The sequence below is a fragment of the Mercurialis annua genome, linkage group LG1-X (genome assembly GCF_937616625.2).
Source record: "Mercurialis annua linkage group LG1-X, ddMerAnnu1.2, whole genome shotgun sequence".
Lineage (NCBI taxonomy): Eukaryota > Viridiplantae > Streptophyta > Magnoliopsida > Malpighiales > Euphorbiaceae > Mercurialis > Mercurialis annua.
The window spans coordinates 67043152-67055756 of NC_065570.1; the positions used below are offsets into that span (position 1 = coordinate 67043152).

The 12605-nt window shown below is 27.3% G+C and overlaps 1 protein-coding gene across 1 annotated transcript; it reads left to right on the forward strand.

Moving 5' to 3' along the window:
- Nucleotides 1–9217: 9217 nt before the first annotated feature.
- Nucleotides 9218–12605, forward strand: LOC126666147 (uncharacterized). Its single transcript, XM_050359138.2, has 5 exons — nucleotides 9218–10050; nucleotides 11066–11102; nucleotides 11272–11508; nucleotides 11602–11649; nucleotides 12011–12605. Exons 1-5 carry the CDS (start codon nucleotides 9752–9754, stop codon nucleotides 12278–12280), a joined length of 891 nt encoding a protein of 296 aa, XP_050215095.1. The 5' UTR covers nucleotides 9218–9751; the 3' UTR covers nucleotides 12281–12605.

A 12605-nucleotide genomic window follows, 5' to 3' on the forward strand; every position in this document is an offset into this window, starting at 1 on the left:
GCAATGATCGGATAAAGAAAATGATTTATTTCAGTGTCAATGGGTCCAACATGTTTCAACAATTGATGATCTGTTCCTTTTGTCATTTTTATTTTCAATAGTAATATATTCAACAGTTCTAAAATGTCAATATCTTATAACCAAATGCCAATATAAAAAAATTGATGGGTATAGAAGCTTGAATTACAAATCCTATCCATTTAAAAAAAAAAAAACAATGGTCTAGACTCTATAACACTTCATAACAATAAATTAGTAAGTGTTATTTTCTCTAATACTAACAATCTTCTAAATTTTTCATGAAAATGTATCTTTTTACATAAAAGTTTTATGATATAAGTTCCATCTAATTTGATTTCTTTATATCCTATTATTATATTTCATCTGTCTCAATTAATTTGATAAATAATTTGACATAAATATAAATATAAAAACATTTAATTTATCTTAGTAAAATAAATTCGGTTATAAAAAAATACTTCAATTATCCTTATTTAATCAAATACTAATTTGTCTTTAAGTGATTTTTAAATAAATTATACTATAATATATATTAATCGTGTCATAAACGGGTTGGCCCGTTTATGACCCAAACCCATTTACATCAAATCCAAACCCGTTTAACTTCATATCGTGTCTAAAATTGCCAGGTCTAGTTGTAACTAAAACATATAAAATAGATATAGAGTATAAAAACAAAATCGGCAGAGTATGCAAATAATTAGATGATGCGGTTAGGGTAGGAAAATCAAGTTGGAAAATAGAGTTTAAAAATGTTATATTTGTTGAAAAAAGTATTTCTCTAAATATTCCTCTATTTTTCTGCTTGTTGTGGATAAATTAATTTTAGAACTTCCCTAAAAAAATTAAAATTAGAACTATGTTTCTGTCTTTAGTCGTCTGTTTAAGAGCATAGTGTTTCTTTTTCTTTTATTTCATTATCAAGTGCATCAACTTCCAAGCAAGCAATATCACCTTTTTGACCCAGTCTACTCCTTTTGGACTAACACTATCTCTTTACATTAATCATTAGATTAATTAGTTTTGTACACATATGATATGATTACCATGAATCCATTTTTTAATCAATGTTATTGTTCATAAGTAGTTTTTAATAACCTTTAGTAAAGCCTATACTTATTACTAATACTATAAAATTAAGTTAATGGTAATATAATTGGACAGACCATTAGGCTGCAATTAGTTGCTCTTGTCTCCTGCCAGCTTTCTTTATTTCATTGATTCTTTTGATTGGATCATTCGATTACCATAATGACCTTCATTCATTTGTGTATCTCAACATTAATTTGTTCAACAATATTATCATATAGTCCTCATCGGAGTCAAAAAAGATAAAATTCAACAAAAAAAACTAGATGACTAAAAGATGAAATAAAAAAATTAAAAGAAAACGATTAATGACCGGAAAGATGATGAAATGAGATAAAAAATAATCAATACTAAAAAATAAATAAAAATTATTCAATAAATGATTATTATAAGACGAAACTAATTTTGACTCCTTAATTATGTCTCTGCATGCATAAAGAAGACTATTTTGAAAACTAGAGTAGACTCCATTTTAAACCGACGTCAGAATTTAAAAAAAAAAACTATGAAAGATCAGAAAGATTAAATCCAGCCTATTAAAAGATTATGTTAGGATTGAAGTCACCGTCTACATGTAGCTAATTTTAATATTAATATGTTAATGTACAAGGTGGTTGTTATATATTTACTTCTAATTTACTGTATAGTTTCTTAACATCCCAAAATAGACTAAATTAACCTTAAAATATCATGAAAAACACTCGATCATAATCTATTCTTGCACATAACATAATTAGCAATTTAGCATGTTGATGGAGTTTAGAGAGATTGATCTTCGTTTCTCCTTTAATTCATTTATTAAATAACCCGCACTTTTCATTTTTAATAGCTATGGATAACTTTAGGTCCGCTATAACCAGAGGTTCCAAGAGAAATTCTTATGTAAACTCGGTCTACCACGTCATCCGTAGACTAACCTATCACATTATGACACGTCATTAAAATGATGGCAATCCTGTAAATTCGTTTTTTACTTATTTACACCTTTGAATAGAAATATTACAAGATTGCCATCATTTTAATGACGTGTCATAATGTGATAGGTTTGGTCTACGGATGACGTGGTAGACCGAGTCTACCTAAGAATTTCTCAGGTTCCAATTATTTAAGGAGTAGTCAATTTTAATTCTGTGCATCACCAACCTAATTGTCCACACAAAAGAATCTTATTTTTCAATTGTATCATTATTAAGACAAAGTATAAACTTAACATATTTTATAATTTTAATATTAATTTTAAATTTTAAATATAAATAAAAAAAATTAATTTTTCTATAATATAGAATACTGAGTAATTTTTTTAATGATAATAAATAATTATATGAACGTCACAATATAGATTACCCATATTATTGTTTTGATATACAACAATAATTTTTATTAAAAATTGATCATTATTTATAATTATAAAAAACTGATAGTTAATGTTTTCAATTATTAAAACTAAAAATTAATATCAAAAGTAAAGTTTCCAATTTTTTTTTGTAATTATTTATTTTATAGTGCACTTTCAACTAATGAATTAAATATCTTTATTATCATAGTCTGACTTTATAATTTGTATATGATTCTTGATTTTTGAATGATATAGTTATATGACTTTCTTTCAAATAATGTTATTTTTATATGTAACAACTATTTTTTTGAATAATTTAAAACAACTATGTCATGATCCAATCATTGGGTTGAATTCTTATAGTATATTCATTTTAAAATTAATTTTTTGCCAATGATGTATAATGAATTTAATTTTACAAAAGTTGTTCAAATATTCTTTCAATTAAATCAAAGATTCCACATTAGTTATGATACTTATATAGTTGAAAAAAAGAAACAATAACTATTTATTTATTCTAAAAAAAACTACTTATTCGATCAATGTGGTTTTTTTTTTTAAGAAATGTGGATTAGCAATTTATCTTTGATCAATTTATTATTGAAAAGTTAGTTGTACTTTGATTTTTTAATATTATACTTTCCATTCATGCCACCAATTTATAGTATTTAAGAAAATGAAGAAATGTTTTTACGAGCACATTAATCTTGACTTCTGCAAGATGACATTTGAAAATATATTACTAGTAATCAATTTTAGAAATTAAAAACAAAGCCCTAATCTAAATCAACCCAATAAAGAAAAACTTTAAGGTCAAAATAATGCTACAATTAGGGAGACTTCCGTCTTTAAATAGGTCAAGAACCAGGAACTAGAAGGTGGCAAAAGAAGAAAACTAGCATTGTTAAAATAATTAATAATAATAATTAGTCTCAAATAATAGTAATTAATAATTAAATTATAGAAACAAATTTAGTTAAAGAAAATCATTTAATCAATCAAAAATCTAAAATAATTACTGGAAAATTTTGATTGCATTTAGAACTGAGTAAAATGTAAAACCCGAATTATTGATATGAATTATACTAATTTGAAACTTATGTTAATTTAATAAAAAAATAAAAAATAGAGTTAAATGTGAATACTAAAAATTAAATTTAAAATTATAATTTAATTTTATATTATTTATTATCCAACCCAACTGAGACATCAAATTCCAAAACGGTATATGTATGTGTGTGTGTGTCTATATATATAACAAAAATAAACCAAAAAAATAAAAAATTTTGATTAAAAGAATTTTGATTTTATTCGTTAAAGTATGATATGAATTTTAGAGTTTATTAAATTAAATTAAATTGAACATGATCGAAATATCCTCATTATTAAATGTAATAAATTACTAATAAATAAATTTAAAAGGTATAAAAAAAATAGGATAATCAACTAATTAGTAATGAGTTTTATATATTTATAATTATAATTGAAAACATTGGGGAAAAAAACAATGAATCCAAATTTTATTTTTTTTATAGAGAATTCAAATGTTCAAATTTCTTAAATTTTTTTGTACTGATATATTATGTTTCTTAAATTTATTTTATATCGATGGAAATTATCTTAACTGTTTAGCGAGAATTTTTTTACAACACTATTTTGTTTTTTATTTTCGGTTTTATATATTTTTAAATATATTTACTAGTCAGACTTTTTTTTTTATCAAGAATATCTTTTTTTTTAATTTTTAAAATACTTTTTTTCACTTTTTATTGATTTATGCTCTTGTTTACAGATTTTTTTTCTGATATTTTTTTATCATTTTTTTTAGTGTAACTGAGATACTTTTATAGCGCACCTATGATGTTTTTTTAGTGTAATTATGGTGTTTTTATAGTGTATCTATGGTGTATATATAATGAATATATAGTGGCTTTGTAGTGTAGTGTATACCATAAAAACACTGCGAATACACCATATATACACTAGAAAACACTAAAAATGCTAGAAATACACTACAAATACATCAGAAATACACTATAACGTAAATACACCTTAAAAAATTGCATATAACCATAAAAAAAATTGTTGTTTACAAATTCGGTAGCATCAAAATGAAAGAACAAATGTATGAATAAGAGAAAGACAACATAATTATATGAACAATAGAAGAATAAAAAAAATAAATTATCACAAAAAATTTAAAAAATTACAAAAAAAATCTAAATGCGATATCAAGAAATCCATCACAAAGACGCGGCGGCGAGAAAATCATTGAAAGAATCGCGGTGATGATAAATCCATTGAAAAACGCAACAACGGTGAAAAATCCATTGAAAAACGCGCGATGGCAAGGTGAAAAAAAAAACGATGTGCAGCGGAAGTAGACGAATGGAAAAATAAAAGTTGAGAGAAGTAGACGAATGGAAGAGAATAAAGAAAAAGAAAATTTTAAGAGGAAAAAATATATATAGAGAGATAGAGAAAAGTACAGCTGTGTGCGCACAAATAACCTAAAATGATACTCCCTCCATCCCAAATTGATATGCACTATTCTAAGTTTTTTTGTCCCAAATTATAGGCAGTTATTTATTGCTAAAATGATAAAATGGCATGGATACCCTCATTAATTATACTATATTACATTAAAAATAGAACAAACATCACTAAAATGCATAGTCAATACTGCATTAAATAAGGGTAAGTGTGGTATATTTTTATAAAATTACTCATTTTACATAGATTTGCTAAATTCCTTAATACTTGTATTTGTCCTAAACTGCCTATCAATTTGGGACGGAGGGAGTATAAGCCTTTTATGGTTTTATTATATACCGCCCCTATTTATTAGGTAGCGCCCCTCCTAAATTCCTCCTTGCTCTTTCAACCAAAACATAACAATTTGTTTTCCTCTCAACTTCATTCAAATTTCGAAATTGTAATGGCTGATTACGATTTCAATTAAACTAAACTAATTATTTCAATTAATCTAAAATGATTAATTTTAAGTAAAGACTAAACAAATATTAAACTGCACGTTTCCAAATTACGTCTCCCCTCTGGTGGGACGTTTCTTGGAAACTTTTTCTCTCTAGGAAGACGTAATCTGGAAACGTCCTCATGAGATTTTTCAAAAAAAATCGATATTTTTAAAATTAAACGAAAAACATATCGTGCTATTTCGTCCTCTTTTCCGGTTAGATTTCGATATTTTTATTATCCGTTTTTCGTGTTTGAATGTGAGTAAAAAGGATTTGCATGTGAATATTAGAATTAGAAAAAGGTAAAAGGGTATTTAGATAACAAAGAGGGCGGTATCTAATAATTTAGTGACGATATTTATTATTACACTTTATATATAAAAAGATATTTTTATAAATATATTTGTAAAATGGGCACTGACAAAAAATATAAAATCGGATAAAATAGGTGTAGATAAATGGCTTAATTACTTAAAAAAACCCCACCTTGTAATATTTTTTCGTTTATACCCTGATCTAGGAAAAAATTCATTTGCACCCTTTTTTTGATTTTTCGTTTTCAACTGTACCCCAAAGTATTAAATTGAACTTTTTTCATTTAGAAAAACATATAAAATAGTCCTTCATTTTTTAACCTATATTCTAATTAGATTTTAATGTTATTAATAATACAAAAATACATTCTTTTTTGAAAAATTAACCTTATAATGATAATTTATTCTATGTTAATTATCAATAATTTTTTCAAATTAAAAAACGTAAAAATAAATGCCTTTTACTTAAAAAAAAACAATTTACGTTAATTTTTTTTAATTTTTTTTTCCCGGATCTCAGGCGAGGAGGAGGAGGAAATCCTCCTCCTCGCCTGAGAAGAGGAGCTGATGCTCCTCTTCTCAGGGAGGAGCAGCAGCTCCAGGCGAGGAGCTGTTGCTCCTCGCCTGAGGAGCAGATCTGCTCCTCGCTTCAGACGAGGAGCAGATCTGCTCCTCGGAAAAACGAGGAGCAACTGCTCCTCGTTTTTCCGACGAGTAGCACATCACTACTCGTCGGAAAAACGAGGAGCAGTTGCTCCTCGTTTTTCCGAGGAGCAGCAGCTCCTCGCCTGACTTTCAGGTGAGGAGCTGCTGCTCCTCACCTGAGGAGCAACAGCTCCGAGGAGCTGCTGCTCCTCCCTGAGAAGAGGAGCAGCAGCTCCTCTTTTCAGGCGAGGAGGAGGACCTCCTCCTCCTCGCCTGAAATCCGGAAAATTTAAAAAAAAAATATTTTTAAAAAATATTTTTATCGGATTTTTTAGCGGATCCATAAATCGAAAGAGTAAAATAGTGGGTCGGAAGTTTTTTAAATAAAAAATTTTAAAATTATTAATTTTTAGGATTTATTTGAATATTTTTAAAGTTTAAGGATTTTTTTGAATTTTTTCAAATAGAAAAAAGTATAATATAATCCTTCTATTTAATAGTGTTTAATAGTTGCATCCTTTAATTAATTAAATTGTCAAAAAAATAAATTTTGGGGTACAGTTGAAAACGAAAAATCAAAAAAAGGGTACAAATGAATTTTTTCCTACGTCGGAGTATAAACGAAAAAATGTTGCAAGGTGGGGGTTTTTTAAGTAATTAGGCCTAGATAAATTGAAAATCAGGTATTTTAAATAATTCTTTTTTTATGGATCAATTTAATACGTCTCCCAACAGCCAGAAAAATTAATTTATTGTTGTTATTCTTTCAAAAATAAAAAGGAAATGAAAAAAGGGGCATTATAGTGTAGCTGTAAGGAGATGGCAAATGTAATAAAGTGGATGACCAAAGCCTTTAGCGAATGGAAGAATGTCTGACACTGACATTTTTCTCTCTCTTCTGAAATTCCTAGCAGCCTTTGACCAAATCTCTGCCGTCCATCTGATCTTTATACGTATCTTTTCCTATTTACTACCATGTGATTTATATTTAATATCATGATTACTATCAATATTAAACTAGTAACAACCCTTAATCTTGATTGAGATAATTAATTAGTCGTGCGATCTAAATTGATAGACAACTTAAAATGAATATAAATAGTAGTAATACTAAGAATCAGTTATTTATAAGGGAGTATACTGGTAATTTTTACAATTTTATAAATTTTATCGTCATTCTAAAATATTCAAGTAACGAAAATATACATTTAATACTTAATGAAACAATGATTGAGTATTTATAAATATGGACAAAAGAGGTACATAAATTTGGGACAATAAAGTATATTTTAAATAGATAAAAGTTTTTTATATTGTGAATTTTTTTTTAATATTTGTGATTCATAAAAATATTATGATTCATGATAATAATAAAAATAAAATTATTTTTATTTAATCTAATCCTGAGCTAAATAAAGTTACTAATTTTTGTTTTATTTATAAATAAATATAGCTATAATCTTTATGCATAAATTTTATAACATTTTATAAAATTTATTTGACTAGATATTTTGTTAGTATTATTTACGGGCATGCATAAAATATAAATATTAATAATTAACTAAAAAAATTAACTTTTTTATTGTAGTATAATTTAATTTTCAAAAAATTATAATGTTAGTGAAATTATTATAATATCTTTTTTGTGCTATTACTTACATTATTTATTTTATAGTAATAATTTTATTAATTATTCCTAAAATTATTATCTACACAAGGAATTTTTTTTTTGTAGAATGGATAAAAATAATAAAAGAAATGAAACATATCCAATTGTTTATAATTTTTTCCAGAAAGAATTAAATTAAAAGTTATAGGATATTTCAAATATATTTAACAGAAAGGTTGTATTTTGTATTTAATGAGTTTTAAAAAATTATTATATAGATTTAAATTAAAAGAAGATTAGATTAGGAAAAAAATTACTTTCCATATCCTATTTTATCAATAAAAAAAACTTTTAAAAAGATATTTATTAATTTAAAAGTAAGAGCAAATCTGTTTCAACTGTTTCTTGTAGCTGGTAACTGTTACTAATAGTTGTTGACCGTTGGCTGATAGCTAAATGTTGGTAAACCATGTATGTTTGATGAGATTTAATTAGCTGATGATGTTTATATATAAAATGACGCAAAGGACATACTTTTATTTATTTATTAAATTATAAATATATTAAATTATATAATATTTAATAAAAATATTAATTTTTTTTATAAGAAGTAACATTTAGTTTAAACTTATTTAAATATTATTTTTAATAAATTTATAATTTATTTTTAAAAAATATTAAATTATAGTTATTTTAATATAATAAAATATTTTTTATATAATTTATAGATAATTAGAGTATTTAAAAATAATTTAAATATTTTTATATATTAAAAAAATGATATATTCGAATAGTGATAATTTTATCTAAATGATTAAAAATATTGAAACAGCTATTACCTGTTAGCAAAAAACTCCAAATTGAAAATTTTCCAACAATAGCTGTTGGAGGTTTAAAAAACTCCAAAAAATACTTAACAAATTCTCACCAAACGCTTTAGTGGAATTTTTAAAAAAGTAAAAACTAAAAATTCCACCGAAAAGCTGAACCAAACACCCCCCTAAAAAAATATATAAATATTTTTTCATATTATTAAAATCAAAAGTTTTAAAATTGATATTTTATTTTTATATATATTATACTTTTATTTATATAAAAATATATTCTTAATTTAAGAAAAAGTACTAAAGATCTTCTAAAATTCAATCTAACTAAAAAAACATCTAAAAAGGATAAATAAAAGGTCAAAAATGCACTTTGAAGAACATATCCTCATCAAGACAGGTCTCTCATGTCCTATTTGCTACACTCAAAAATAGAAAGCAAAAATATTGTCACACAACAGCATATTATCATCATCATCATCCAAAAAAACAAACAAGAAAAATAAAAAATTGTAAGCAAATACATTACTACAATACAAAACTTTTTTATTTCTCTCATAAAATTCCATAGTTTTCAATTTCATAATTTCTGGGTTTCTGTTCCTTCTTTCTTCTTCATCATCACCTCCACCACCTTCACCACCTCCACCATATATGTTCCTTTTCAGCTCACCCTCTTAGATCGGATCTTTTCACATTTTCCCATGAAAAAAACTCAAAATTCACCACTTTCCATTAAAATAAACCAAACCCAACAAGAAAAAGATTGAAAATTTCAAATTTCTAACACCTTTGACTCTATTTATACGCTTATTTCAGAAACTGGGTTCTGTTTCAGTTTCTATTTTTGTTTTCTTTTTGTTTTAGAAACAAATTAAGCTACGAAGAAAAACAAGAATATATATTTTATTGGACTCTTGTATTTGTATGAGTAAATGGGAAATGTAACATCTAACGTAGCAGCAAAATTTGCATTCTTTCCACCAGACCCACCAACGTATGATGTGTGTAAAGAAGAAGATGGGAGGCTGGTGTTGCCTGGTGTTACGGCTGATAAAAATATGAATGTTCATTTGTTAGATACAAAAGGCGGTAATAAAATTGTTGCCACCTTTTGGAAACACCCTTTTGCTAGGTTTACCCTCTTGTATTCCCATGGTAATGCTGCTGATCTTGGCCAAATGCATGAGCTTTTTATTGAACTCAGAGCTCATTTGAGGCTCAATATTATGAGGTATGTTTTTGTTCATTAATTCTTCTGGTTCTTGCTTTTCAAATTTATTGCTTAAATGCATAATGATTTGCCATATGCATGAGCTTTATCTGTTCTTGTTCTGATTATTTGCTTGATGCTCATTATTCTGATAAAAAGGGATTAGTTGTATGATTTTATGGTTTTCTGTTTATGTTGACGATTCATGTAAATTAAAGATTGAAAATTTGTGGGTATTAATTGTGTTTTTCATCCTGGATTTAGGGATTTGCTTGTGTGGTTCATGTTATTGCCTTTCTTTATTTGTTTTGTTGTGTATTAGATGTAATCAATTTAGCTCATGACTTGCAAATTATGATTTCTATCTATTATTGAATGTTTTTGTTGTTTTCTCATTACTTGCAAATTATGATTTCTATCTATTATTTGGATGTTGTTGTATTTCTATCTATTATTGAATGTTGTTGTATAATTGTATTCTAATTTGTTGGTTTTTTATCTCTTTCTCTTGCCATTTGTTCTCTACCTGGGCATACTGTATGTTGGGGTCTTCATTGTCATTAAATCAAATGGCTTCAAAATCATGTGTCAATTTATGATTTTTCCCTTTGGATTCTAAATAAACTAAACGTAGTAGTTGATAAACAAATATTTTAATTTGATCACGGGCCATATGTTTGTCCTAGTGTTGTCCTGATCTTTTTGGAATTTTTTCAACATCTTCGTCACCGTCTGCAAATTTACTATAGCTTCTGAAATGTTAAAATTTACTTCTGAGTTTTTCTCTCTATTCTGTGCATGCCGTGAAGTTTATTTTTTCCAAATTAGATTAATTCAGATTTAGCTGATTGAACATCTCAGATGCCTTGTAATGCTTCTTGTTGTATGTATTAAAAGAATATAGAAATATTAAGATTTAGCGGAAATAATCCACGGGAATCAATAGTTTGTATGATACTGCTATGTCGATGTGCTTGCAATAGTGAGATTGCATTTGTGTGCTCTGTTTCTTACCTGTTTCTTTGCTGTTTTACAGCTACGATTATTCAGGATATGGAGCATCTTCTGGCAAGGTAAAGACAATTTATAACAATACTATGCTTTTGTGGTATTAAATTAAAATCTCCAGTTGCCTTTTTCTGTTTCTTGTTTGTCGAGTACACTAGTGGTAGCAAGAATGCAGAAACTGTGTTGTAATTTAATCGTTTTCGCCTAATTTGTTGTCATTTCTGTAATTTAAAGCCATCGGAGTTCAACACATACTATGACATAGAGGCTGTATACAATTGTTTGAAGAAGGATTATGAAGTTAAGCAAGAGGACTTGATCTTGTACGGCCAATCTGTTGGAAGCGGGCCTACCCTGCACTTAGCTTCGCGTTTAAAGAAATTGAGAGGTGTGGTTCTTCATAGTGCAATTCTATCAGGCATACGAGTACTATATCCTGTTAAAATGACATTTTGGTTTGATATTTACAAGGTATGTTTAGCAGCAACTCGTTGAATCTCTTAGTAAACTTTGAGTTCTTTTAGTATTCTGCTTTTTAACTAAGTAGCTGTATATTGTTTGCAGAATATTGACAAAATACGGCAAGTCAGCTGTCCAGTTCTGGTTATACATGTAAGTTTCTCGCCTTATTGTTGGTCGCTGACTCGCGCATCTTCTATTTAATTTTTCATGTCATTATAGTAGCACTGAAAGCATAGACAACTGTTTCCTGCCTTCTTATGTCGATATATGCCTTTGCCTTTGCATTATTAAAATCAATGTTGCAGGAAAATGCTGAAACGGAAATCCTATTTTTACAAGAATAGGTTATTATATAAAGTTCGAAGTCTTAGAAATATTTATGCAAATGGAAACGAAACATAGGACCTCCATAAGTTTATGTGCAACGTAGGCTGAAATAGCAAAATATACCACAATTAGTTTAAATTATTCAGCTTGAATCTTTACGTTTGTTTTGTTTGGTGTCTCACAGGGAACAAGTGATGACATTGTTGATTGGTCTCATGGGAAACGTCTATGGGAACTGTCAAAGGAAAAGTATGACCCCTTATGGATCAAAGGCGGTGGCCATTGCAACCTCGAGACATACCCTGAGTATATCAAGCACTTACGGAAGTTCATAAACGCAATGGAGAAAATCTCCATCACAAAATCAACAAAACAATCCACTTCTAATCCTAGCATTGATGTAAAACATAACAAGTGCTTAAGATGGAAAAAGGTAGCTGCCTCCCAGAAGTAGTTCATTGGTACAGGTAGTTAAATTGCAAATGGCGAGGTGTTTCGTGTCTGCCAGGATAATGTCTGCATTCCTCATCGACTTGGCAACAAGCAGCAAAGTGCTCGATACATTGCTACAGATCACGAACTGAAAGGAAATTACCGTAGTTTGTTCGGTCCAGGTCAGATAGGGAGCTTCAATAGCTGTCTTTGAAAATTATGTAGGTAGCGTTGTATTGAAAATATAAGAGAAATGTGATTGATCTGAGTTTATTGTATTTTAACATGAGTTTTGTCTGTGTAATCTTTCATCATTAATAGCAATTACACCCGTTACTTATGTTCAA